Genomic DNA, 25,936 nt, shown 5'->3' on the forward strand with positions numbered 1-25,936 from the left:
CACAATTGATTTTTTATACCCAACTTGTATCACACAACATTAATAATAAAAGCTATAATTCAGGAAACTTCCCTGATATAAAATTTAAAAGTATATGTAAAAGTACATACTGAAAGAGTTATCAAACCGAAATGACTTTTCTAGTAATATTATTAGACTTTAAAGAAAAGCAAATAAAATAATTTGACCAGATAAGCAAAAAGAGCAAGTTATTTATAAGTAATTTATGACAAATAAAATTAGACGGTCCTCCAACTTTTCATCAGTAACACTTTGTCATAGAAAATAGAGGATGGAGTCACATGTTTTAAATAGTCAAGAGAAAAAGGTGAGCCAATAATTTTATATCCAGGAAAACTGGCTTTCAAATATGAAGGGTATACTGTTGTCAGCTTAAGCAACACGATCCCATGAGTTCTTCCTGAGGAGTCTAGAAATGACTGCATGTTCATTGACATTAGGATTGTGGTCCTTATGAGTTACTTACAGAACCAAGATTAAATGAGAGTTGTGTAGAAGTATAGTATGTAGCAGCTATATGCTTCAACAATGTAAATATAGTACACCTACAAAAATGGAGGGATGAGGGGAAGAGCTTATAAAAAGAGAAGTTTAACTCTTTTTAATAATCATACCAGTGGTGCTATTGGTATTGTTATTTTGGAACTATTATATGTGTAATATAAAGCATGTTGTAACCATGTGATACGTAGTTCCAGCATTTTCTTTGTCTTGAGAAACAGGATTCTTAATGTGGAGGAAAGGAGATACTTATATAATATAGACGTGCTTGTGATGAAGAGGGAACCCATGGAGACCTTCTGGGGTATCCCACAAAAGTCGAGTTCTTGACCTCAGTAATAGTTACAAATAGGTTTGCTTTATACCAGTTCTTTAATCCATAGATTTGTTTTGTATGAATTTCTGTATCTTTTTTTCATTTTATAATAAATGGTTAAACGAACAAAAAAGTTGTAATAGGATTTTCCTCACCAAAAATTTTAATATTAGGCAAACTTACGTAAACCTAATAGAAGTTTGCCAATAACTTTTACTAAATGTGTTACTTTGGTGGTGGAGCTGTAGGTGGATAACTCGAACCAGTGTGTCCCACCACATCAGACTTACACCCCGGCGTTAGGTAAATCATGCGTATCTGTGCCCCTTTGCATGTGTCCCTCTCTCTGACTGAGTGCCTCACACCACTTCCATATCTCTTCCCTGCTCCTGGAATAAGTTCCTTCAAAGCCCAGTGCATGTGGCACTGCCTTCATGATTCTTCCTCAAAACCCTTAAGCTGAATTGACTCTTACCCTTTGTACATGCAGTATCTTTGTTTTCCCAATGAATTGTTATTACTTGTTTATATCTCCTTGATAATGAGCCAGGGACTGATAATTGTTCCTTTTTTCTTTCTGGTATACAGTACAATATCAGTAGCTATGAGTGAATAAATCAATCAGTCAAAATTAGCAGAAAGAAAAACATGACACTCAAAGAGCTTGTAGGCTAGTTATAGAAGCAGAATATCCAGAAATGCATCAATAAAAGATTTTTATTTTGTTTTGTTTATTTACAAAGTAGCATATAACAATTGCAGATTAATAGAGAATTTGCTGGATACATAAGTAGGAGAGGAGGAGGAGAATTATTGAGGTCTATGAGGAGCTGTAAATGAGTGAGTTTAGCCTCATCTCCATAGTTGATTGGTGGAGAATGTGTACTCTAGGCCAAAGCAGTTGATTTGGAAGGGACCAAATAAATGTTCAATGAATAGTAATTTGAAGAAAATCGTTATCATAACTGAGTTGATAATGGAGTCATAAGAAATCAGGTTTGGAAGACAAAGGAGGCCCGCTGGTACCTGTTTAGTGTTTTGTTTTGTTCTGTTTCAATTTTGATTCACTACAACAGTTAGTAAGTAGTTGTAAGGGACTTACATATATATATATATATATATATATATATTTTTTTTTTTTTAAAGATAACTTTTTTAATTAATTTATTTATAGCTGTGTTGGGTCTTCGTTTCTGTGCGAGGGCTTTCTCTAGTTGTGGCAAGCAGGGGCCACTCTTCATTGCGGTGCGCGGGCCTCTCACTATCGCGGCCTCTCTTGTTGCGGAGCACAGGCTCCAGACGCGCAGGCTCAGTAATTGTGGCTCACGGGCCCAGTTGCTCCGCGGCATGTGGGATCTTCCCAGACCAGGGCTGGAACCCGTGTCCCCTGCACTGGCAGGCAGATTTTCAACCACTGCACCACCAGGGAAGCCCGGGACTTTTTATATTTAAAAAACTTTTTTAAGTATCCTAAATATATATGATATAAAAATGCAAACAGTATACCTTCAATTCCACTCTCCAGAGGCAACCATTTTTATGAATTTTTTGTGTATCCTTTCAGACATTTCCTATGCATATACAAAGATATGTACATATACATACAAATATTCACTAATATCTAGACCCATATGTATATCTTATTTCTTTTTAATATAGGAATAGCATGACCCTATTTTTAAATTGTACAATATTTAATTTCCCCTATAATGCACATATAGGCTGTATCTTATTTTTCACCATTATGATAACATGTAGTGTGTTTTTCTTTTTGATCATATCTGGGATCCTTTAGTTATAATAAAGAAATTTATTCCATTTTCATTTATTGTCATAATAGATAAATCTTATCATATTTTGTTACTCTCTTTTTTACTGCTTCCTCTGTTTTCTATTTTTTACTCTATGGTTGTGGTTTTGTTTTGTGTATTTCTCTTCTGCTGATAATTTGTTGTTTTACTGGGTTTTTTGTAATTGTATTTCATATACTATGACCCATTTCCTGATTTATCAACTTTAAGCAGTAACTACGGATGCCTGCTTTAAAAGGTGAGGAATGCTTTCTCCTAAATCACCTCCTTGTTAGCTTCTGATTTTCATAGTGATATTTTTATATTGTCAGAGTTTATAATATTTACATTTTTCTGTAGTTATTCTTCCTACAAATGTTTAGCCTTCATTTTATATTTAAATGAATGTTTTGCTCACCTCCACACCTGTCATTCCCCAGCTTTGCTGGGCTGAATTCTTCATTTGGATTCAATTCTTGGTTGGCTGCTATTCATTATTAAGCAGTTTTGCAAGATGGGTCAACAAGCGTTATATTCTCTTGAGTTTGTAAATGTTTGAAAACGTTTTTCTTTTGTCTTTATTTATGTTTGAGGCCAGCCTGAACTTGCCTGGATTTTTAGATGACTTGATTTTTCTCTTGACACAATACTTAATGCTTACTATATGCAATAACCCCTAATATTTTCTCTTTTATTATATTGAATTTTCTTAACACTTATTATCACCCATTAAGTTAATTCCATGTTCTATGGTGTTTAATTTTTTTTTTTTTTTTAGAAATCTGTACTACAATATAATGTTAGATGACAGGGCATAGTGATCTAAGGTCACCAGCCACTTGAATTCCATGTGTTCTCTCAAAATATCTTCTTGCCTGGTCTGCTGGGTGCACTGCCCTGAGGGCTTGTTTTCTATGGCCTTCCATTTTGGGAGAGCACATCACCCTAACAAGAGATCAGCCTGCTTAGTGAAGCCTCTTAAATGACTTAAGGTTTTATGTTGCTGGGTTCGTGTTTATCTCTGCTCTGCTCATCCTGCCCTGTCAGCTACAAAGCAGGTTCATGCTTCTTTTCTCTTCTCCCCATTTACCTCCATGAAGTTTCTTCAGGGTAGAAGGAAATTTCTCTTTTAGTGGAAATCTGTCTCTTCTAACCCTGCCTCTTCTCCCTTCTGAGGTTGGAACCTCACAAAGATTTACCCTACAATCCCAATGTCCTACCCCTGTCTTCAAACTCTCTTTTTCTAAGTAAAAGTTTGTTGTCTATAGTCCTCTGAACTCTTTCTCTTACTTTCAGTAAAATGCCTACCCTGCTAGAGACAGGTATATATCAACTCTTGATATACTATCCCTTTTGGATTGAGTTTGAATTTCATTGCATGTTTTAAGATTATGGATGTATTCTAATTATATTGTAGATGGAATTTTCTTCCCAATTTCTCAATTGTTCATTCATTTAGAGCTCAGGGAACAAAGTAGAATAACCATACTCTTACTCTATCATTTATCACAATCTTCTGTTAGAGATCCTTGATCTGACAGAGATATGATATAAGTGCTCTTTTGAGGAAGATTATTCTAATCACCTTTTAAGGTACAGATTAAAGTGGGATATGGTGACATGTCGAAAAAATCTTAGAATAATCTAGCCAGCACAGTCTAATAGAACCTGCTGCAGTGACGGAATTAGTCTATATTTGCACTGTCTAATATAGTAGTCCCTAGCTCATGTAGCTGTTGAGTACTTGAGATGTGGTTTGTGAAACTAAGAAACTGCATTTAAATTTTTTTTAATTGTAATTAATTCCAATTTAAATTTATATAGCATCATATGGTTAATGGCCACCATATTGGACAGTGCAGATCTAGGCAATATAAAGCCTGAACACTAAACTGTGGCTAAAGAAATGGAAATAAAAGAAGCTATCCAAGAGGTATAATGGAAAAAAGAAATAACAATGTTTTTGTAGGGGAAGAGAGAAAGAGGAGATTTAAACAATTCAAAGGCAAGTGTGCTGGAGAGAATGAGGAAGCTGGTGGTACCATCCAATCAAAAGGGGATATTATCCAGGACTATTTTGAAAAATAGATATTTTAACAGGTTGAGTTCCCAGTGGTAAGGAGACATCCACGTGGAAATGACTATATAAACAATTAGAATTCTCACACTGAATTGGAACAGAGGGAGGTCAGAACAACCAAAAAAATATATATTTCCTTGACATTTCTCTCTTGAGAGAGTCTTCTCTGCTTCCATACACCCCTTTACAGAGATTGACTTGTCCTCCCCCACGCGGAGAGATCCTGATATATGGCATAATAATGACGGTTCACAGACATTACGATTTCACCTACTGAGTGATTAATATGAAATTAGTTACTGAAACACTCAGTGGCGCAGAGAGGAGAGATTTGGTTTTGTTTTAGAAAGGAAAAATACAAGGTAAAATATTGCTTTGCATATATGGAGTAACTTTTCATCTGAGAACCTTTACATACTCAGCAAGCTTAATTAATGAGAAAACCTCTAAAAAGGAGAAATGATGAAATAAGGAACACAGCTTCTAGTGTTCTATTTCTGTGATTTTTAAAAGTCAAGCTTGGTGTTTTCCTCTTTCATTAATGCACCAGTGTAGCCCCATGTGGCAGCCATGAGATGTTCATCTTTCTGCTGAGTGATTTCTCTAGAAGGCATCCCACTTAGGAGGAATAGTAACCACACAAAATGCCACCCCCTAACTTTATTGATGTCCTGTGCTCTGTTTGCAATGGAAATCCAGCCATATCATCACAGTGCAGCAAGCATCCTCCAGTAATCCAGTCTGCACCGTCCCTGGAAAGATTGTTTTGTTGCAGAATGGAGCAGGTTATCTTCTTCATCAAAAATTATTCAAAACAAACATCCATGAATCTGGAACTAACATGCATTGAAAGAGGACAGGCAGGGCCTCTTAACGGGTACCCTGCTGTGTAATCTTCCTTTCATCTTCATTCAAAATCCCTTGGAGATTTAAGCTCCCCTTTGCACAAAATATAAATTCTTCTCATTACTCATGTGTAGGGTACGTGATTTGACCTAGTCAAAAGAGATATGCAGTAATGTATCCTGGCATTTATTTTCATCTGTTGTGACTTGAAGATACTGTTTTTTTGGTCCTAAACCTTCTTCATCATCTTTTTACTTTTCCTTCCTCCTCTCTACTCAAAGGGGAAAAAAAGCCATTCTGCCAAAAGGGAAAAGACCTTGAAAAATCATGGCTTTTAAAGAATTTTACAAAGAGTTTGATGTTCTGTAAAATAAGACTAGCTGCCATGTGCAAAAATAGCTGTTTTTATTTGAAGAGGAAAAGATACTGAGAGAATTCAGTTTCTGTTTTTTCACTCATCCAGGCCTTCAATATACATTTCCAGGCATATATAGATCTTTCACTTCTAGTCCACGATCCTCTCATATTCCCTGAGCCTAGTTCTTCAGATTTATCCCCATCCTTTCTTGAGTCTTTCTTTCACCACCTGAGCCAGCATCGTCTTATTTTTCTCCTCCTGTACACAATGTACCTTGTTTACCCGGTGATGTGAGGGTACATTCTCTCCTCGTTAGTGGAGAACACCTCCTGACACCATCGAATCACCATCGTCCAATAAGATGCCACAGTGACCTTTCCATTTTAACATGTAACTGGGAATTTAGGAGATCTGGCCTAACACTTTCCAGACTAAATGAAAAATTCTCAAAATTCAGTTGGATTTGGAATCCACCAAAGTATTTTTTTCTGCTCCCATTCCCAGTCTACACAGTAAGTATGCTGATTAGCCGTAGCATTTTGTAATATCACTAAAGGCTTTAGAGCTGTGGAGTTCTGCCAGTAATGGTGTTTAATTCACTTATATGCACCAATTCGTCTCTGTCAGGAGCCTATTAATTTCTTCACTATTCTACTCTGTCCCTAGCCCCTGTATAATGAAACACAATGATCCCCATTTGTGTAACCAAAAAACTTAGAGTCTCTCATAAATTATCTCTGATCCCACTGCTTTTAGTGACCAGAAAGCCCCTGTATTTCTTTTTCATATTTAAATCAATTTTTGCAAGCTCTTTTCTTTAGAAGAATACACTAGAACTCAAAGTCACCAAATGATAAAATCACAGACAAAGTACAAGATTCTGATGGGCTCTTTAACATGCATCCCTGTCCCAAGTCAGACTTCTTTAATATTACACCAAAGATGGCCTGTTCCCATTTATCGGGAGGAAATGTTACTGAAAATCAGCCTCTGACTCTGCAATCAGCCCAGTCATCAGTGGGCAGGATATTAAAATACCTATAGCATTGCTATAAAAGTAAAGACCCTGTAACAAATAAAGGTCAGAGATATAAAATTAATCCTGTGGAATCTGCTATTGGCATTTCTGCATGGTGTGATCTTGAGTATCCAGGAAAGTGACAGTTAAGTGACTGACTAGGAGGAATTAACGTAGATTCAGGAGAGTCTCTCATTGTATCAGCATATAAACTCACATACATCTTGTTCTGCATTTTTCAGGATTGGGGCAAAACATCAGGAGCTAAGGGAAAAGCAAGCAAGAGGTCTTATTGATTATGCCGCTGGTGCAATTGGATCCCTGCATGATATGGACGATGATGAAATGGACCCCAACTATGCCAGAGTAAACCACTTCCGGGAACCATGTGCATCAGCAAATGTCTATAGGTCTCCATCTCCCCCTCGGGCTGGACCACTGGGGTACCCTCGGGATGGCCGTCCACTGTCTCCAGAGAGAGACCACTTAGAGGGTCTCTATGCCAAGGTCAACAAGCCATACCAGCCACCAGTGCCAGCTGACAGGTAATAGAACTTATTGAAAGATGAATGTAGTTTTAATTCAGTAAGCTTCAAATCATCTCTACTGCTGAAGCAGATAAAAATATATCCTTCCATCTATTAAACCTGAAATGACATAGTACCCTTGACAAGTGCTATGCTTTGACCTACCCGTAAGGTATCAGCCATCAAAAATAAAGCAATTGACAGTTCTAAGGTGGCATGAATGAACAGTAGTAGTTGAGTTCATGAGGCAACAGGGAGCAATTTTTGAAGGAATACTGTAACAGAGAGCTAGTGATAAAACTTTGAAGGAATATTGTCCTTTCTCCTAAGAACCCTACTATAGAAGACGTATTCAAGAAGATGGCATGACACTTGGAGGTGAAGAGTCAGTGGAGAGAGTGGTGACTTCTAAGTGGGTGTAATTATAGATAGCCTCAGAATTCCAGAAGACTTTGCAAAGATTGGGATTTTCTACTGGAGGCATATGTGATCCTGCATAGATATTCATGGGTGATCAGAGGTAGAAAGGAGATAATCTTGGCAATAGGAGTTTGATGAAGTAGAGAAAGATAAGAGGTGACAAGGCCAAGGATCTTTAGGTTTCGCAGCTGAGGAAAGAGATAATAGGACCATCTGTCAGTACAATTGAAGTAGGTAGGGAACAAGATGATTCCAACCCCACCTCCTGCCAAAAGCAAAATGCCTTATCCCTTGAAAGGCTGGTATAGGAGGGTGTTAGTCAATATATATTGTTAGGTGACCCTTGGAATTACACACCGAAGGAATGAATTGACTGACCTTGGTTTAATCTGCTGTAACTTGAAGTCTGGAGGGAGGAGATGAGGGGGGAAGGGTGGCAGGCACAAAGAGCTCTCATTCCAGATGAAAAAAAGACTTGTTTTCCAGATTCCTTTTGGTCCTGACAACCACCCAGTCCCTATTAGTAACCAGCTTTTGTGTGATGGCGTGATATATCGTATATGTTTACCATTTACATTTCCCCAGCTGGGTGATATTATGCACTTTCAATTAGGTTGGGGAGAGGAAGGAAAATCATGGCGTTTTTATGCAGACTGTGAAGTGCAGCTTCACAAGACCGATTACCTTTCAGAGCCTTTCCAATAACCAAGTGGGAAGGAAGGAGCAATTTTTAATCCTTACTGTCAAGCCTCCAGGTTGATAGTATTAAAGAAAGATGGTCACGTTTTTCTTTGGGATAAAATGAAAATATAAATTCCTGTGACTTTGTGAGACAGCCATAACAAAACTGTTAATTCAGAGGACTGATTAAAAGCTGGCCTTTTTCTCCCAAGCCTTTATAAAGGGTTGAATTTTTATCACGTAAATAATGATACCAGGCATGAGTCTCTTCTGGCCCAGACGACAGCCAATCTTCCCTTCTCTAAATCAGATGGGTCTTCGTAGTAAACCCCATGGCAAGGGCCCTCTGCTAGAATCCCAGCGCAGAACCTCCAAAGCCAATATTTCCGATTCTAATTCCATGAAAATAAATAATAAGCATTCTGTTTAAAAATGTCCACTCCTCCAATGCACGTGGAGAATTCTGTGTTAAGCCACACTGAACAGGTTTTCTTACTTCTTTCTTCTTATCCCCAATGGCTAATGTGCATTGAAAGTCTCTAAGAGGAGCATACAACAGTCAATGCTGTCACTCCTCAATTTTCTGTCACCTAAGGCTTATTTTTTTTGGCCAAACATTATGACTGTTCTTTGGGACACTAGAAGATTCTATCCTGAAGCTAATTTTCACCCACATAGATATGACCTGGACAGAAATTTCTTAGGATAATTGTAACTGTAGCCACTATAGAATGATATCAGGAAAAAAAAAAAGTTATTTACTGCCCAGCCCAGACATGTATAAGCAATATTCTTTCCTTTGGCTCTGACCTCTACGTATTAATAAATGATCTAAAGTTCTTTCAGTGGAGTTTTAGAGAGTTGTCATATTTTTGGATAACAGATCAAAGTGTAACTCTTTATACTCAGGATTATCTTTATTCTGCTCTTATCTTTAATCATATTTAAAAATTGTTCTGCTCCTTGTTCTTTAAGTCTTAAGCAGTTTTTCTCTTGGCACATAATAAGCATTCAGTAATGTTAGCTATCATCATCATATCATCATCGTCATTATTATTATCACTGGTTTTTATCAGTGAGGTTCTGAAATTTCCAACATGCCTGGGTCCAGGTGAGTCTGAGCGAGTTGCTGTGGCAGCATCCCGAACAGTGCCCATGAGCAGGAGCTCTGAGCTCTAACCCTACCGTATTTACAGTTAGAGGCCTGTCATTCTTTTAGTCATCTGTACAGACTTTCACTCACTCAGTAAGTGTTCATTTGGCACCTGCTGTGTTCTAGCTACTGTTGTAAGCTCTAGGGGATGATACAAAGATGACTGATATGGTCCCATTCCTGAGGAAGTCATATTCTAGGGAGGAGGGAATCAACACATGTAAAAATAGATAATTGCAACTTAATGTAAACAGAAGAAAAAGAAGCTTTTCTTTTCTAACTCTGCTGCTCACAAAAGGTCTCCAAAAGGAAATGATATTTGAACTGGCTCTGGAAGGATTCATAAGAATTGACCAGATACAGTAGAAAAATTGTTTTCCTTACAGACTAATTAGCATGTACAGGGGTGAAGTGGCCGGAAAGAGCATGGAACATTAGGGAAGCTCAGAAGCACCCAGAACATGGAGAGTGGATGGGAAGGAAGGTGAGAGGAGATGAGGCTGGAAAGCAGATTGGAGCCAAACTGTGAATGAATAGGTTCCATCCTATACTCACACTTATTAATTGGTAGTAGCTGTCTGCAAATCTGTGTTAAGAAGGGTTCTGATCAGGTTCCCAGAGGTCGGAGATGAAGGGAGAGATGAACGGGTGAAATACAAAGAATTCCTAGGGCAGTGAAAATACTCTGTATGATATTATAAAGACGGATACGTGTCGTTATACATTTGTCTAAACTCATAGAATGTACAACACCAAGAGTGAACGATAATGTAAACTACAGACTTTGGGTAATAGTGATGTGTCAGTGCACGTTCACAGTTTTAACAAATGTACCACCCTGGCAGGGCATGTTATTAAGCAGGGAGGCTATGCATGTGTGGGTGCAGAGGGTATATGAGAAATCTCTGTACCTTCCCCTCAATTCTGCTGTGAACTTAAAACTGCTCTAAAAAAATAAAATCTTAATTTAAAAAAAAAGGAAAAGAAAGGAAGAAAGAAGGGTTCTGCAGTTACGCTTGAATAGTGGTGTCTGCCCTGGGCTCCAGAAGGATGAGCAGTAGTGTGTGTGCAGTGGGTGATCCTGTGCACAATGGGAGCCACCAAAATGCCATAACTAGGTGATGAGCTGATAGATCTGTATTTGGGGAAAATAGCTCTGCCAGCTTGATGGCAGACAAAAAGGAAGATGGTTAGATGGTGAGATAAATTAAGATATGATTAGAGTAGTGAAGGATGGCAAGCGTCTGGGATAAGAGAGTGGCACTGGAGACAGGAGAAAATAAGAAACAGCCAGAAACCTTAGCTTAAAACTAGGAGAAAGATGTTTAGCCGAGACCACAGTGGTAAGATTTTCAGATGCTTCAGAGAGGTCATTAGAATGAGGACTGAAAAGAGGATTTGGGATATGGCCACTAAGAGGTTATTAATTAATTTAGAGAGAACAATGTCAATAGCTAGATAGGAGGAGAGGGAAAATTACAATAAGAGAGTTGATTAGGAAGTGAGAACTGAGTGAGCATGGTGGTAAAGAGAGAGAAGAGTAGTTGTAAGATGGGAAGGCTTGCAACCTTGAAATTCTTTACATGACAGTATTTCAGAGCTAACAAGAGAATTCAGAGACCATCCAGAATAGCCTTCTCTTATTATCATTGCAGAAACTGAGGCCCAGAGAAACTGGGTAACTTGCCCAAGATAGCACAGCATGGAGTCAAAACTTTATTTATTTAGTGTCTACTAAGTGTCAGGACCTGAGTTCAGTACTGGGTCCATCAGGAAACAAGGAGGAAGACGGGGACCTTCTTCTCCATGTGGAACTTACTGTCCAGTGGATGCTACAAATGTAAACATGCAATGAGAACACAGTGTGAAAAGTGCTCCTGTAAGGGAAGCATGGGGTGACTGCTTAGTTTGGGGTTGCTGGGTTGGAGGCACAGGGGACAGTGTGGGCAAAAGCCAGGAGGTGAGAGGAAGCACGCTGTGTTAGAGGAACTAGAGGAAACGCAATAAAATAGAAAATAGAAACCGGAGTGAGAGGAGTAACGACGAGAGATAAGACGCGAGGGTCAGAGAGCTGGGCAAAAGGCAGATGACAGAGCCTGGTGGGCCTCCGTGAGGAGTCTGGACCCCATCCTGAGAGGTAGGGCGGGGCTCACGGAGGGTTGAACTGTGAGACTTAGTCGTGGAATTAAACCCCGCCTAGGCAGTTGATCCTCATCTGCAAAAGGAAGGTTATATAAACAGCCTCACACGTTGTGATGCTTAAGTACGATTTTACCTTTTGCATTTTGGGGGTATCTATATAAAGTATACCTCTATTTGCTCATATATCTCTGTGTCCAAGGAACATGTCATATTGTGTGGTTCACAGTGGTTTCTGAATAGGGGCAGCTTCTGCCTCTTACCTCCCTGCTTCTCAAGGGTTGACCCTGAATGCTCAGCCCTTCTGAGAAACACTTGGCTTATAAAGGATTCATCTTTACAAGATGGTGGTTAAAAAAATCCCTACCACCATGTCGGATTCAAAAGACTGCGTTTGCCCGGGACTGTTTCTCCCAGGATTTGAACAGAGCATGGGTTAAGTCCCGTCCCCAAAGCCTGACAACTACCTAGGGTTTATAATGCATTAGGCTCCCTCCGCAATGCTAGCATTTCAAGGCCCCCACAGTATATGGCCATTACAGCTTCATGTCTGGGTAAGGATACAGTAGTCCCAAATAGGGGCAATGGAAAGTGTGTGTGGCCCTTGACGCAGTTGAGGTTCTGCGTTACCCCACGGGGTTATCTGAAATTCTTTACCAGAGTTAGCCAGATGTCTTGAACCACACACCCCATCAGTAAAAATGCTTTTGGGTGTTAACTCCCCAAAATATGTGTATTTGTTTCTAAGTGATATTCACTTATTTACCTTACTAATATATGCATTGTAGAATACACACCAAATATAGAAATTAATAAAAGAATGAGATTTTGTTTTAAACATAAGTAATAGTTCTAATGTGTTCTTCATCCTCTCAAACGGGGGGCACACAGCTCATTTTGGGGATGATTGGCCTCAAGTTCAGCCTCCTTGGGGACAGGGACCTTGTCTGCTTTGGCTCACCATTATCTCTACAATTCCCAGAACGGTCTACACTCAATAAATAATTTTTGCTCCAAGTAACATTGACCATAGATCCTGGATCAACCTACCTGGACACAGAATCTAAACCTCATTATTAGCCCTTCAGGTATTTGAAGTGGCTGCTATGACCACCTTCATTAACAAACATTTATTGAACTCCAACATGAGGCAGGCTCTGTGCTCACAGCTGGCTTTACAAGGATGAAGAGAACAAATACATAACCTTGAGAAGTATAATCATGTCTTCAGTATAAACTCCCCTAGCTATCTTAGTCATGTCTTATGTTATAATCCACATCTTTAGCCTTCTTGGTAGCCGTCTTCTGAGCACACTCAAGTCTACTGAGTTTATGACTGCCCTCTGTTGAGCGTGCCATGCAGAACTGGATGCTGTGTTTCAGATATGGTCAGAAAAGCACAGAAATCGATGGGACTCTTACATCCTTTGGTCTTAATTCTTTACGCTTGTTAATGTGGCCTAATTAACAAGGCAACTAATCAGCTGTCATTATTGCACCAAGTTAAATATTTGCTTGTTAGGTTTGGCCAATTGTTATAGCCAATAAAGATATTTTAAAGTATTGATTTTTGTCCTCCAATATATTAGCTACCCTTCCTAGGTTTATGCCGTCCTCATATTTAATCATTGTGGACTCGTATATGTTATTGATAAGATCATTGGTCAATGTCAAGTACAATCCCTGCAACTCATCACTCGAGACCTCCATCAATTGATACTCCTTCAGATGTTAAGTTAGCTATTAATCCAGTCTACTGTTTATCTGGTGTGCATTTTTGGTTCATCCATGAACATCATGGAAGACTGTTTGTTAAAAACCATAACTCATTAGATGTCCCTAAGCTTGTCATCAGAACTGATGTTACCTTCCTACCATGTTACTTGAATATCCATTTGGTTCAGAGTTGGGCTCAACAGTTGTCCACAGAACAGACTAGCCAAATTTCTAGGGGCCTCAGAAGAGCCGTCAATAGCAACAGTGTGTTCCGTCAGACCCCATTTGGCTGTAAACAATAGAAAACCCAACTGATATACTTGTCTCAACCTTCAAGGAAAGTAGGTGGCCCTGGCCCTCTTTTCATTTCTTTTCCTCTACTTTCCCCCAGCGGCTAGGCCTTTTTCTCATGTTGCCTCATGATTCTCAGATGGCTATTGCAGCTCCAGACTTTGTGTCCTCTCTCCAAGAAGAAAGTAGGAAAAAAGTGCAAATGGCCAATGAAATGTGCCAGTCAAATTCATCTCTTTGAAAAGATTTCCCAGGAGACCCCAACAACTGCTCATTGGCAAAACCTGTAAGTCTCTTGTAGTTACAAGGAGGTACTGAGAAATAGTGTTTCATCTTTCCAGTAAGTAAAGACAAGGGAGAAAGGAGTTCTAATGGCTTTTAGGGAATCACTCCATGGAATCCACCACAGATTACCTCTAGATGATATCTCTTCTTTTGTTTTTTAATTCCATTTCTTAATGCAAAAATTATAGATTGATGCTACAGTATATTGATGCTGTTCAGTATATTGTTGTGGGAGGCAATTCTTATTATGTAGACCCTCTTTTATAGCTAAGACCCAAATATTTCAGTCTGAATAACTTCTAATATCACTGAAGTAAAGCAAGTGGGGAACATGTATTCTTAGTTTTCTGGAAAACTGAAAACATACTGAAAAAATATGTTTGGAGAAATTCAAAGATAAGGATGATGAAGGATAGGAAAAGTGTTAACAGGAAGGCTTCATGGCCAGCTGTGAACATCTCTTGTGCTCCTGGGGCAATGCAGGATCATTGATGTCTCTTTCCCAAACAGTTGCTTGACTTCAGAGGTTTAATATTTCAGTGAGTCACAGCTTTGTCATGCACGGTTCATGCCTCTGTTGGTGTTTGTCCCCAGTCTCTTTCTCCAGTGACTTTTCCTGTTAATTTTGCTTTCATTTAACAGCTTTTTTGCTCTCACTTCTGATTCACAGCTTTGTGAGGCTGTGTGTAGGGATTTGAACAGTGAATACAGTAGATTACTTGGAGATGTGTTTTTTAGTTTCTACAAACAGAGCCAAAGTACTCTTGGTTCAGTTTGGGAATCCCAGTGATAAATGCCATATCCATAGAGAGTTAAAATTCATCAGTTGAACAAAGCAATCAGATTTTTTTCCTTAGAACATATTACCATCAATTTTTAAGTGACTTTTAAAGAATAATGAGAAATCTCTTAATGAAAGAATCTCTATGACCAGATAAGTGCTAATAGTAACTGATATACCATTAACTCTACTTTCCTCCATCCCCTCTCTTTAAAACTTGATGTTCTCATTAGGTTTTTTTTTTTTCCATTTTCTGAGAGCCCTACTCTTGGGACTCTACTAGACTTATGTTTGCCTAATTTGAGAACTTCCAGGGGTGACAAATGTAGACAACCTTCTCCTTTACTATGCATGAGCTAGGTAAGGATGTTTGGCACTCAGCGACCATCCATTTCCAAGACCTCCACCCCTGTGCCATCCCCAGTCACTGGTAATAAGTGAGCACATTTGAGGAATGCTTGCCAAAGAGTTACTCTGATTTCTTAAAGCTGTCATCTAAGCATTGACTTGACTGTTTTTCAAACAAATGTCCTGATCCTGAGGATATATTCATCTAACTTATCCTGTTTACCAAGAGAGGTAGGAGGGAATATACAGAATTTTTTAGACATCATAGATAACACAGAACAGAACCAAATACAGAGTCTTCTGCCCTCTAGGGGGATGCAGCTTAGATATTGGAAAAGTAATGGTGATATGCTTTGAGAAGGGTAAGCCAAAGAGGCTATAGGAGCACAAGAGAAGAGCACTGAATGCAGATCTGGGTGGCCAAAGAAGACTCCTTGGAATCTATATTGTGACCTAAAGAACAAGTAGAAATTAATCAGGCAGGCAGAAGAGCATGACAAAGGCCCAAAGAGAAAACATGGTACACTTAGGGAACTGCATATATCAGAACAGCTAGAGTGTGTTATGTAAATTGGGGCCAGCTAGAGGAAGAAGATGGAGGTGAACACAGGCCATATTGTTAAAGGCCATATAATCTGAGATAAAGCATTTAGACTCAAGAGCAACAAGGAACCCTTGACATGGAGGTAGCTTGTTCAGATTTATGCGTCGGAAAGTAACAGAAATTCTGTAGAGTAGGTATCTATTTCACAAGTGTGAAACTAGCAGCTCAGAGAAATTAAGAATCTTACCTATAGTAACATAGGTAATAATACGTTGGCAGAGCCAGGATCCCAGCCCAGGTCTGAGTCCAAAATCCATGCATGAGCTTCCAGCTATGCTAGGGATTTTCAAACTACAGGCTGTAACCTTGAAATCAATTTAGTGGGATCAACCAACATTTTTTTTAAGAAAATGGGATTGACAAGAATAGAAAAGATCATTGCAATAGATTGTAATAAGTGTAAGAATTATTTCATAATTTCTTTAAGTTATATATGTATGTAAAATGTATATACATATATGCATATGTATACAGAGTATACAGGGTATGTGAGTGAATACTGGGATATGATGCAAAATGCATTTATCACTGTAGATTGCAGTTTACAAATGTTGGAATCCACTAAATGTGCAAAGAGCATGCATGTTGCTCCTCACCTGCCAGACACCCTGCCCTCCCTCTCTCCCTCATTCATTCATTCATTCCATTAAAAAATATTAGATGTCTGTTAGGTGCAAAGCATCCTACTCAAAGCTATAGAGGTACAAAGAAGTATCAGAAGCCTTAGGCTTTGACCTACTTCTCTGTAGTGGCGCTAGATTTGTGTTGATCTACCACGGTTACTCCAGGCCTCTTGTGACCTGAGGTTTGCATTACTCTATTAGGTGAAGCCACATACCTATTCATTACACAATCTTTGCTGATGCTAGAGACAGATTCCAAAGTACCCTCTTCATAATTTCTGTATTTAATGCAATGTGTAATCAAGAATAAGCCATTGTTAGGTCAATTGCTTTCCTGTGTTTATCCTTTCAAACAGTAAATAATCAGTGGGATGAGAAAGGGCAGTAAAAGATAGTTTTAATGTCAATACTCATAAGTGTCCAACATCTTAAAGAGATGTTTTAATATTTATACACTGCAGAATACTCTCCCCTCTGGAGATCTGACTGGGAATTGATATGAACCCAGACAGAAATAGAGTTCAAGAGCCATTGTTTTGCACAGACTTTCAATCAAGCCTGAGTAGCACTCTGGATTCCCTCAAACTTGGCTATTACTCAGCCTCTGGCTTTCCTCTGAGCACAAGGGTAGGAAGGATATTCGCTTCATTGCAGACACAGTGGCTTTTCTATGTCAAGGTCAGTAGGTGGACTGGGCGCAAGCCATGCCCATCCTTAGAGCAAAGCCTGGCTGGATATCCTTATACAACTCCTTCTTATTTTCTTTCTGGCTTAGTATCCTCATCTATAAAATGAACATAATCGTAGTACCTACCTAAGACTGTTGTTACAAGAATTTAACTGAGTTTATACATGAAAACAAACAAACAAAAAAACCAGCATCCAGCAGTTAATAAGCACCATTAAAGTTTAATCTAGTATTATATGTGCTGTTATCTGGGCATTTACACCATTCTGCAATTAAGAGCACTATTAATCTCCTAGGAGTGAATTAAAGTTGGGTGGAGAGTTCCAAAATGTTCTTACTTCTCCATTTAGTAAATTTTTTTTTCAGTTTGGATGAACAGTTCTTGCCAACATGACCTCACGCATTTTTGTTTGCTTCTTTCATAACAGTATACTTATTATATATAGCCATGTTTATACATATTTATAATTACTTCTTAACTCTTTATTTTGAACTTTTTATAAAGTCACAGGAAGTTGAAATATAGTGTAGAGAAATCTCTTGTACACTTCACCCAGTTTTCTCCAGTGGCTGCATCTTACATAATTATAATACAATATGAAAATCAAGAATTTGATTTTGGTACAATGTGTGTGTAGTTCTATGCCATTTTATCACACATCTAACCACTTCTGCAATCAAGATGTGGAACTAATTCATCAACACAAAGCTATCCTTCCTGCTACCCCTTTATAGTTATACACCCTCTTCCTTCCACCATCCCCAACCCCTGGCAATCATTAATCTGTTTCACATCTCTATAATTCTGTCACTTCTAGAATACTGCATAAATGGAATCACATAAATGGGGAAGTTCGTGACCTTTTGAGATTGGCTTTTTTCACACAATATAATGCCCTTGTGATCCATCTGAGTTGTTGTGGATATCAGTAGTTCATTCCTTTTATTGCTGAGTAGTAGTCTGTGGTATGGACTTACCACAATTAGTTTAATCATTCACCTATTGAGGGACATTTTAGTTATTTCCAGCTTAGTAACGGAGCTGCTGTGAATAGTCACCAGTAGATTTTTGTGTGAACATTAAGTTTTATTTCTTTCTTTCCTATCTGTAAGTTTCTAACTTTATTTCCTTATCCTGTCTTATTACAATGCCTAGAACTTCTAGTTCTGTGTTGAACAGCAATCGCAAGAGTGAACTCCTTGACTTGTTCCTGACCTTAGGGGGAGAGCATTCAGTCTTTCAACATTAAGTATCATGTTAGCTTGGTTTTTTTGTAGATGTCTTTATCAAGTTGAGGAAGTTCTCCTTAATTCTTAGTTTTCTGAGTGTGTTTTTTAAATCATAAATGGGTATTGAGTTTTGCCTAATGTTTTTCTGTTTCAGTTGGTATGATCTTGTGATTTTCTTCTCTAGCATGTTAATGCATTGGATTACATTTATTATTTTTCAAAGACAGAACCACCTTGCATCCTGGAGTAAAACGCATTTGGTCATGGTATATAGTTCTTTTCATATATTACTGAATTTTATTGGCTAAAATTTCTGTACGAGTTTTTGCATCTATATTCATGAGGGATATTGGTCTGTAGTTTTGGAGTGTTTTTGTACTCTCCTTGGGTTTGGTATCAGGGTAATACTGACTTCATTGAATGGGTAGGAAAGTGTTACCTCCTTTTGTTTTCCTGGAAGACATTGTATAGAAATGATGTTAATTCTTCTTTAAACATTTGGTAGAATTCTCCAGAAAAACCATCTGGGCCTAGAGATTTGGGGGAGGTTTTTAATGAGGAGTTCAGTGTCCTTAATAATTATAAGGCTGTTCAAATTATATTATGTGAGTTTTTATAATTTTTACTTTTCTAGGAGTTGGTCTGTTTCATCCAAGTTGTCAAATTTTATGTGTATGGAGTTGTTTATAGTATTCTTTTATTATTCTATTGGTAGTATATTCCCTTACTGAACTATGGAGTCTAGTAACATCCTCTGTTTCATTCCTGATTTTAGTAATTTGTTTCTTTTCTCTTTTTTCTTTGTCAGTCTCGTTGGAGATTTGTTAAGTTTATTGATCTTTTCTAAGAACCAGCTATTTTATTTTATTAATTTTCTCTATTAATTTTCTGTTTCAAATTTCACTGATTTATGTTCTTCATTATATCCATTTTCTGCTTACTTTGTTTTTTTGTTTTCTTTTTTCTCTTTTCCCGAATTTTTTGCAGTGGGATCTTAGATTAGTTATTTGAGACTTTTTTCTTTTCTAGTGAAGCATTTAATGCTGTAAAATTCCCTCTCAGCACTGCTTTAGCTGTATCTTATAAATTTTGATATATAGCATTTGCATTCTCATTCAGTTCATTGTATTTTTTTTATTTCCCTTGAGACTTTCTCTTTGACCCATGGATTATTTAGAAGTGTGTTGTTTAGTTTCCAACTGTTAGGAGACTTTCCTATTATCTTTCTGTTCTTGATTTCTACTTTTACTCCATGTGATCAGAGAACAAACTGTAGATTTTTTACTTTCTGTTTTAAAGTTAAAATATCCTCATGTGATTGTGGATTTATCTGTTCTTTTGGTCTTCTCAATTTTTGCTTTATGCACTTTGAAGTTTGTTTTAGGTGCTTGCAAATTTAGGATTGTCATATATTCGTGAAGGATTGACCCATATATTATTATGACTCATCTCATTTTATTTCTGGTAATTACTACTGCTTTAAAGTCTACTTTGTCTGATATTGATATAGTTATATCATCTTTCTCTTGCTCAGCTTTTGCTTAGTGTATCTTTTTTATTCTTTTACTTTCAATATTTCTGGATCCTTATATTTAAAGTGTGTCTTTTGTAAGAGGCATATAGTTAGGTTTGGTTTTGTTTTCATGTCCAGTCAGGTAATTATCTGTATTTTAATTGTAGTACATATGCTGCTTACATTTAATGATTCTGCATATATAATTTGATTTAAATCTCTGTTTCACTCTTCATTTTCTACTTGTTCCACCTATTCTATGTTTATTCTTCTCTGTTTTCTTGCCTTTTCAAGATCATTAATCAAGCATTTTGTGTGATTCAGTTTTTCCCTTGAGTTTGAGTTTGTTATACATTTTTTTAAAAATTATTTATTTTTGGCTACATTGGGTCTTCATTGCTGCATGCAGGCTTTCTCTAGTTGTGGTGAGCGGGAGCTACTCTTCATTGCAGTGCGCGGGCTTCTCATTGCGGTAGCTTCTCTTGTTGCGGAGCACAGGCTCTAGGCATTCGGGCTTCAGTAGTTGTGGCACATGGGCTCAGTAGCGGCTCATGGGCTCTAGAGTGCATGCTCAGTAGTTGTGGCACACGGGCTTAGTTGCTCTGTTGCATGTGGGGTCTTCCCAGACCAGGGCTCGAACCTGTGTCCCCTGCACTGGCAGGTGGATTCTTAACCACTGTGCCACCAAGGAAGCCCTGTTACACATTCTTACACTCTTCTTTTATTACCTTTAATACTCAAGAGATGATAACACACATTCTTGACTTATTGTAGTGTAAGATAAATTAGTACTTTTATCATTTCTTGAACAATGTATGGACGTTGGAACACTTTAACCACATTTAGCCCACCTACTTTTTAGGCTATGCTTTCATGTATTTTAAATCTACATATCTTTTGAACCCGGCAATACAGTGTAATTATTGTTTTATATGTTAACTATTCATCTATTTTAACTATTTCTATTTCTCCTTGTTTCTCTCTGAATATCTTTGCTTCCATCCTGGGATATTATTCCTTTTTCCCTTTATAACTTACTATGGTATTTCTTGTAATGTGGCAAAGCCTCTCAGTTTTTGTTTGTTTTAAAATGTTTTTATTTCATATTCATTTTTAGGGATATTTTCTTTGGGTATGTAGTTATCAGGGGTTTTTTGTTTGCTTGCCTGTTAATGTTTTAAAGGTATCATTCCATTATTTCTGGCTTCCAATGTTTTCATCAAAGTCTGTTGTCAGACTACTGTTACTCCTTTGAAAATAATGTATTTTTTGTCTTTGATTTATTTAAAATTTTTCTGTCTTCGGTTTTTCAGCAGTTTTACTATGGTGTGTGTGTTGGCGGGGGGGGGGGTTGTTGGTTTAAACAGGGTTAGGATTTGTAGAGCTTCCTAAATCTGTGATTTAATGGCCTTCATCAATTTGGAAAATGCTCAGCTGTTGTCTCTTTAAATATTGTTTCTGTTCCATTTTCTTGCTCTCTCTTTTCCTTCTGAGACTCCAAAGACACAAAAATAGTAGGCCATTCTGTACATGTATGTGTTCCTTGCTGTCTGTTCTGTGCTTCTGTTTTGCTTGCTTGTTTTTTTTTTCTCTACATTTCAGTCTGGTTATTTTTGAACACCCTGTCTTCCAGTTTAACAGTCTTGCCTTTTGCTCTAGCCAAAGTTCTATTAATCCCATCTGTTGAGTTCTTAATTTTAATTACTGTAATTTTCAGGTTTAAAGTGTCCATTTGTTTGTTTTACCCCAATATCCTACTGTTCTGATGAAAATCTCCATCTTATCATCTTTTTTCTTGACTTTATTAATTACAGTTTTTTTCAGAACCATGTCTACTAATGTAAGTATCTGGATTAGCTGTGGGTTGATTTGTACTGTTTTATTTTCAGTCATTTGGTCCTATCTCCTGGTCTGCATTGATTGAACGCTAGACATAGCACTTGAAAAATTGTAGAAATAATCTCAGGTTGATGTTATCTTTCTCCAGAGAGGATTTTTTTTGCTTTCTGGCAGGCAGTGAGAGTAGGGGCATATTGCCTTGATCCAGTCTTGGAATTAGGTGGCTGGAAGCTGGATTTTAGTTGTTTTAACTGTAGTCTCTTTGTAGTTTATTCTTACCCTGGGGGTGTAGCCTTTCTGTGATCCTAACTGGAAATCTGGGTTGTTTACCAGGCCCTTATTCCTTAGCAGACATAAACTCTAATTTCTATCTTCCCAACCCCATGGGAATGTCAGATTTTCTGCTTAGTCTACAAGTCTCTTAGCCACTAAACTCTGCTCACTTTTCAGCACTTGATTCTGTGCTACTTATGAATTAGCAAATGAGTTGCAGAGAATAGTGCCACAGAATATTGGGCTTAATTCAGTGTGTTTACCTGCTTTTTGGAATCAGTCTTGGCCCCTCAGTTTCTGGCTGCTTTGGGAGTTCTCCAATGCCATCAAGCAGTTTTTTTGTTTTGTTTTGTTTTTTCCCTAATTGGTCCAGCTTCTCTGGTTCTTCTTATGAAAGTGAGACGTTGTTAGAAGAATAAAAAAACTAAGATGTATGATAGCCACATGTATAGGGTCTGGTACATAGTAAGCACTCATAAATGATTTGACATTTGGATCTAAATATATACTGATTTTGAAAAATTGTAGAAAAGATTTGTCATTAGCATTCAGTTTTTTTCATGTTGTTCTTTCTTGTGGAGGCCCCAGAGAACAGCATCACTGTCGTGCTCTTGAGTGTTGCTCTCATGAACTTTACATCAGTAACATTTCTGAAGGCTACCTCTCCTTACCGTGCTCTCACTCAGAGACCCTGTAGGCCATTGTCACCATTTCAGTGACCATATTTAGCAAGTGGGAGGTAAGCTTGTCTCCTCCTCTTGCAGCTCATGCCTCAGTATTTTTCCATAGAGAATAGCTAACCTGATGGTGCTCAACTTCAGCCCTTTCTCTACTTAACTGTTTTCCTGTGTTCTGCCACAGCTTTCCACCCACTGCAGCTTGGTTCCAGGCTTTTTCTTCTGGCAGCGAGGCCAGTGTTGGTGAAAGCTGGCAAGCATCTTATGAATTGGTTTCTCTGTGCACTTATGTGAGTGAAAACTAAGAAATGCCAAGAAAAAGAAGTAGAACTAGATCTGAATGTTTCAGAAATTCAGGACATTATAGTACCAAAAGGTTTGTACGTGCTTAATTCCAGTTTAAAGTCTGGAAAACAGCTTTTATGAGTGTATGTTATTTCCGAGTCTTAAAATTAATTCACTGGAAAATTTTTCCAGTGAAAAATTTAAAGTGGTAGACTTCAACAGTAATTTTTAGATCATATGAGTCTACATGCAGTTTTGAAGAGGCTCAGTCCATAGATTTCCTTTTGGGTCATTTTTTTTTTTTTTTTTTGTCTGAGAAGGAATTTCTCCAAACTTAGCTATATCAGATAGAATATGTCCAGAACTTACTTAGATGTGGGTTTTAGGATATAGAGACATAATATATATGAGGATTTTCAAGACTAAGGCTGGTGATAGTGATGAAGATGATGATGATAGCTAATAATAGTATTCATTGAACACTTAATATGTGCTCAGTATTGAGACATTCTACATGCATTGTCTTGCCTCTTGAGAAGTATCTAACTATCCATTACCTCTCTTGAGATGATCATCTTTCTCCTAGTGTTCAATAGCATAGAATTTGAATTTGGGTGTAAATCCTAACTCTCCCACTCTGTGGTCCTTGGCCGTAGTATGTCACATCTTTGAGCCTCTCTTTCTTCACCTCTAGGGTGACTATGATGTCGTGTCTCATAGGATTCTTGGATATCTGAAGAGTTAATGCGTGTTAAACTCATAGCACGTGGCTGTCTCGTTTTGAGTGCTAAGCAAATTTTGACCATTATTTTTTTTCTCACTTTTTCTTTTTTTTTTACCACTATTGGTTAAGATACCCTTCCCTTCGGTAGATCAGTCAGGTGGAGAATGTAGTGAATAGACATATCTAAAGATAGGAGAAAGGGGGATTACAGGAACCACTGAGGATGTGTCCTGAACCAGCTTACCTTTCAGGCCAGGGCTTAGGAAACATGGTTCTTTTACACTTGTTTGAGTTTCATAAAATTTACTATTTAATGACTCCCCATTCATTCAACCAGTATTTATTAAGATTTGGCCATAGTTCTTACTATCATGGAACTTAAGATCTACTGGAGGAAATAAACATCAAATAACTGTAACTACTTCTTGAGTACTCCCAAGGAAAAGTACAAGGTGCTGTGAACATATTTGATGTTATGAAGGAATTAACTGGGAAAGTGACATTTAAGTTGAGACCTGAAGGGTGAATAGTTGTCAAAGTTTGGTGGGGGAAAAGGAATGAAGGGCATTTCAGACAGAAGAGCAACATAGGGAAAGCCCTGATGTGGAAAAGAGCTTGGCATGTGTGAAGAAGTGAAAGAAGGTCCTCTTACCAGCACCAGGCAGAGCACAAAGAACTGAGGCTTAATAATTGGATGAGTTGATCAGTCTGCATGGTACTTTCATTCTCTTCATTGGACCAAGAGGTATGCCCTAGCACAGATCACAACATAGAAAAGCTGCTTCATTTTCTTCAGCATCACATCTCAGTTTACCCATCATTATCAGCCTATTCAGGGACATGCACCTCCTAGCTCCCAGAGATCTAACCCATTTCCCACCCCATCACTCACTCACAGGGCTATGAGATGCCTTATTAATCTGATAAATGTAAGCTCCTGCAGTTACAGATCAACTATTAATGGTCCGAGGTCGTGGTTCTCAAACTTGAGCTTGCAAAAGGATCACCTGAAAGGCTTGTTACACCACAGATCTGGGCTCCATCCCAGAGTTTCAGATTTAGTAGGTCTGGGATGGTGCCCTAAAATTGACATTTCTAACAAGTTGCCTGGTGGTACTGATGCTGCTGGCCTGGGTTCTGTACTTGGTGAATCACTAATTTAAGGTGTCTTTCTTCTTTCAGCAGTTTAACAATCACCATTAGTTAACTCAAAGAAAAATACTCAGGGAGGGCCCAAAAGGGAAAATACTAAAATCAAAGCTACACCTTGTAGGTAACTGCTACATTTGCTTACTTGAACCATACCTTCTTATAGGCAAGACTTACCTTAAATATCTGTATTCCCAGTGCTTAGGGCATCGTAGGTACCCAATATATGTTGATTCAATGAGTTGATTAGTGAAGGAATCACTGAATGGATCTATTTCAGTGGCTTTTATACATTATTCTTTGGAAAGTTCTCATGATTCCTTTCAGTCTGAAAGGCCTTCTTGGAGAGTAAATTATTGTCATTCTGTTGGAATACAACCTCAGAAACTGCGGAGTCAAGATATGCCTGTATTTTAAGTGCTTACTTGGATTAAAAACTGAATTGCTAACAGGATTACCAAATGCCAAGTTTGCTGAGACTCAGATTGCTTACATGCATGTTTGGTTCTAAGTTCTTTCGTCAGTCAGTACATTTCTGTGTCTAATTGCGATCTTAATGTGTTGGGGTATTTTTTTTTTTTTTTTGACACCAGCCCATGAATTTTCAGTCAAAACCAGCTTTAGTAATTTTCACAGGTATAACTAAAACGAGGCTCATAACTACCAATGTGTCACCTGCATTACATGGATAATGAATTCAGAGGGGCTGTACCTCAGTTCACCTTGTGATTCAGAAAACGGTCTGCTCTTTTTCCCATTTTCACCCTCACAGTGTCGTAAAACATTTTTAATGAACGCTTTCACATCTTTTCTCGTTCCAGGAGCGTGGAGTTTTAGTAGACGATGCAACATAATTTTCATTTGTGATTCTTTATATTTGTCTTTGGAATCCTTATATTTGGATTAAAGGAAAAGAAAAATGTCCAAGATGATCATACTCCTCCAAGATATAATATTTGTAATCTGGAAGTATATTACTGCCACCAATCAAATCACAGTCTAGGTCCTGACGTTTGGAGCTGGGTTTGATGTGGGCCATCCATTCAAATCTCAGATGTGA

General features: G+C 38.0%; 1 protein-coding gene across 3 annotated transcripts in view; it reads left to right on the plus strand.

The window, feature by feature from the left end:
* PARD3B (par-3 family cell polarity regulator beta) overlaps nt 1-25,936 on the plus strand; it is a 1,046,263-nt gene that overhangs the window by 850,600 nt on the left and 169,727 nt on the right. For 2 of the 3 annotated variants that reach the window (XM_082840795.1, XM_082840796.1), the window contains one exon: nt 7,173-7,475. The exons of the other annotated variant lie outside the window; for it this stretch is intronic. In XM_082840795.1, the coding sequence (XP_082696921.1) occupies nt 7,173-7,475 (303 nt within the window). The remainder of the gene's footprint in view (nt 1-7,172; nt 7,476-25,936) is intronic. 3 annotated transcript variants of the gene reach the window in all.

This window comes from Leucopleurus acutus, assembly GCF_964270905.1.
Source record: "Leucopleurus acutus genome assembly, chromosome: 6".
Classification (NCBI taxonomy): domain Eukaryota; kingdom Metazoa; phylum Chordata; class Mammalia; order Artiodactyla; family Delphinidae; genus Leucopleurus; species Leucopleurus acutus.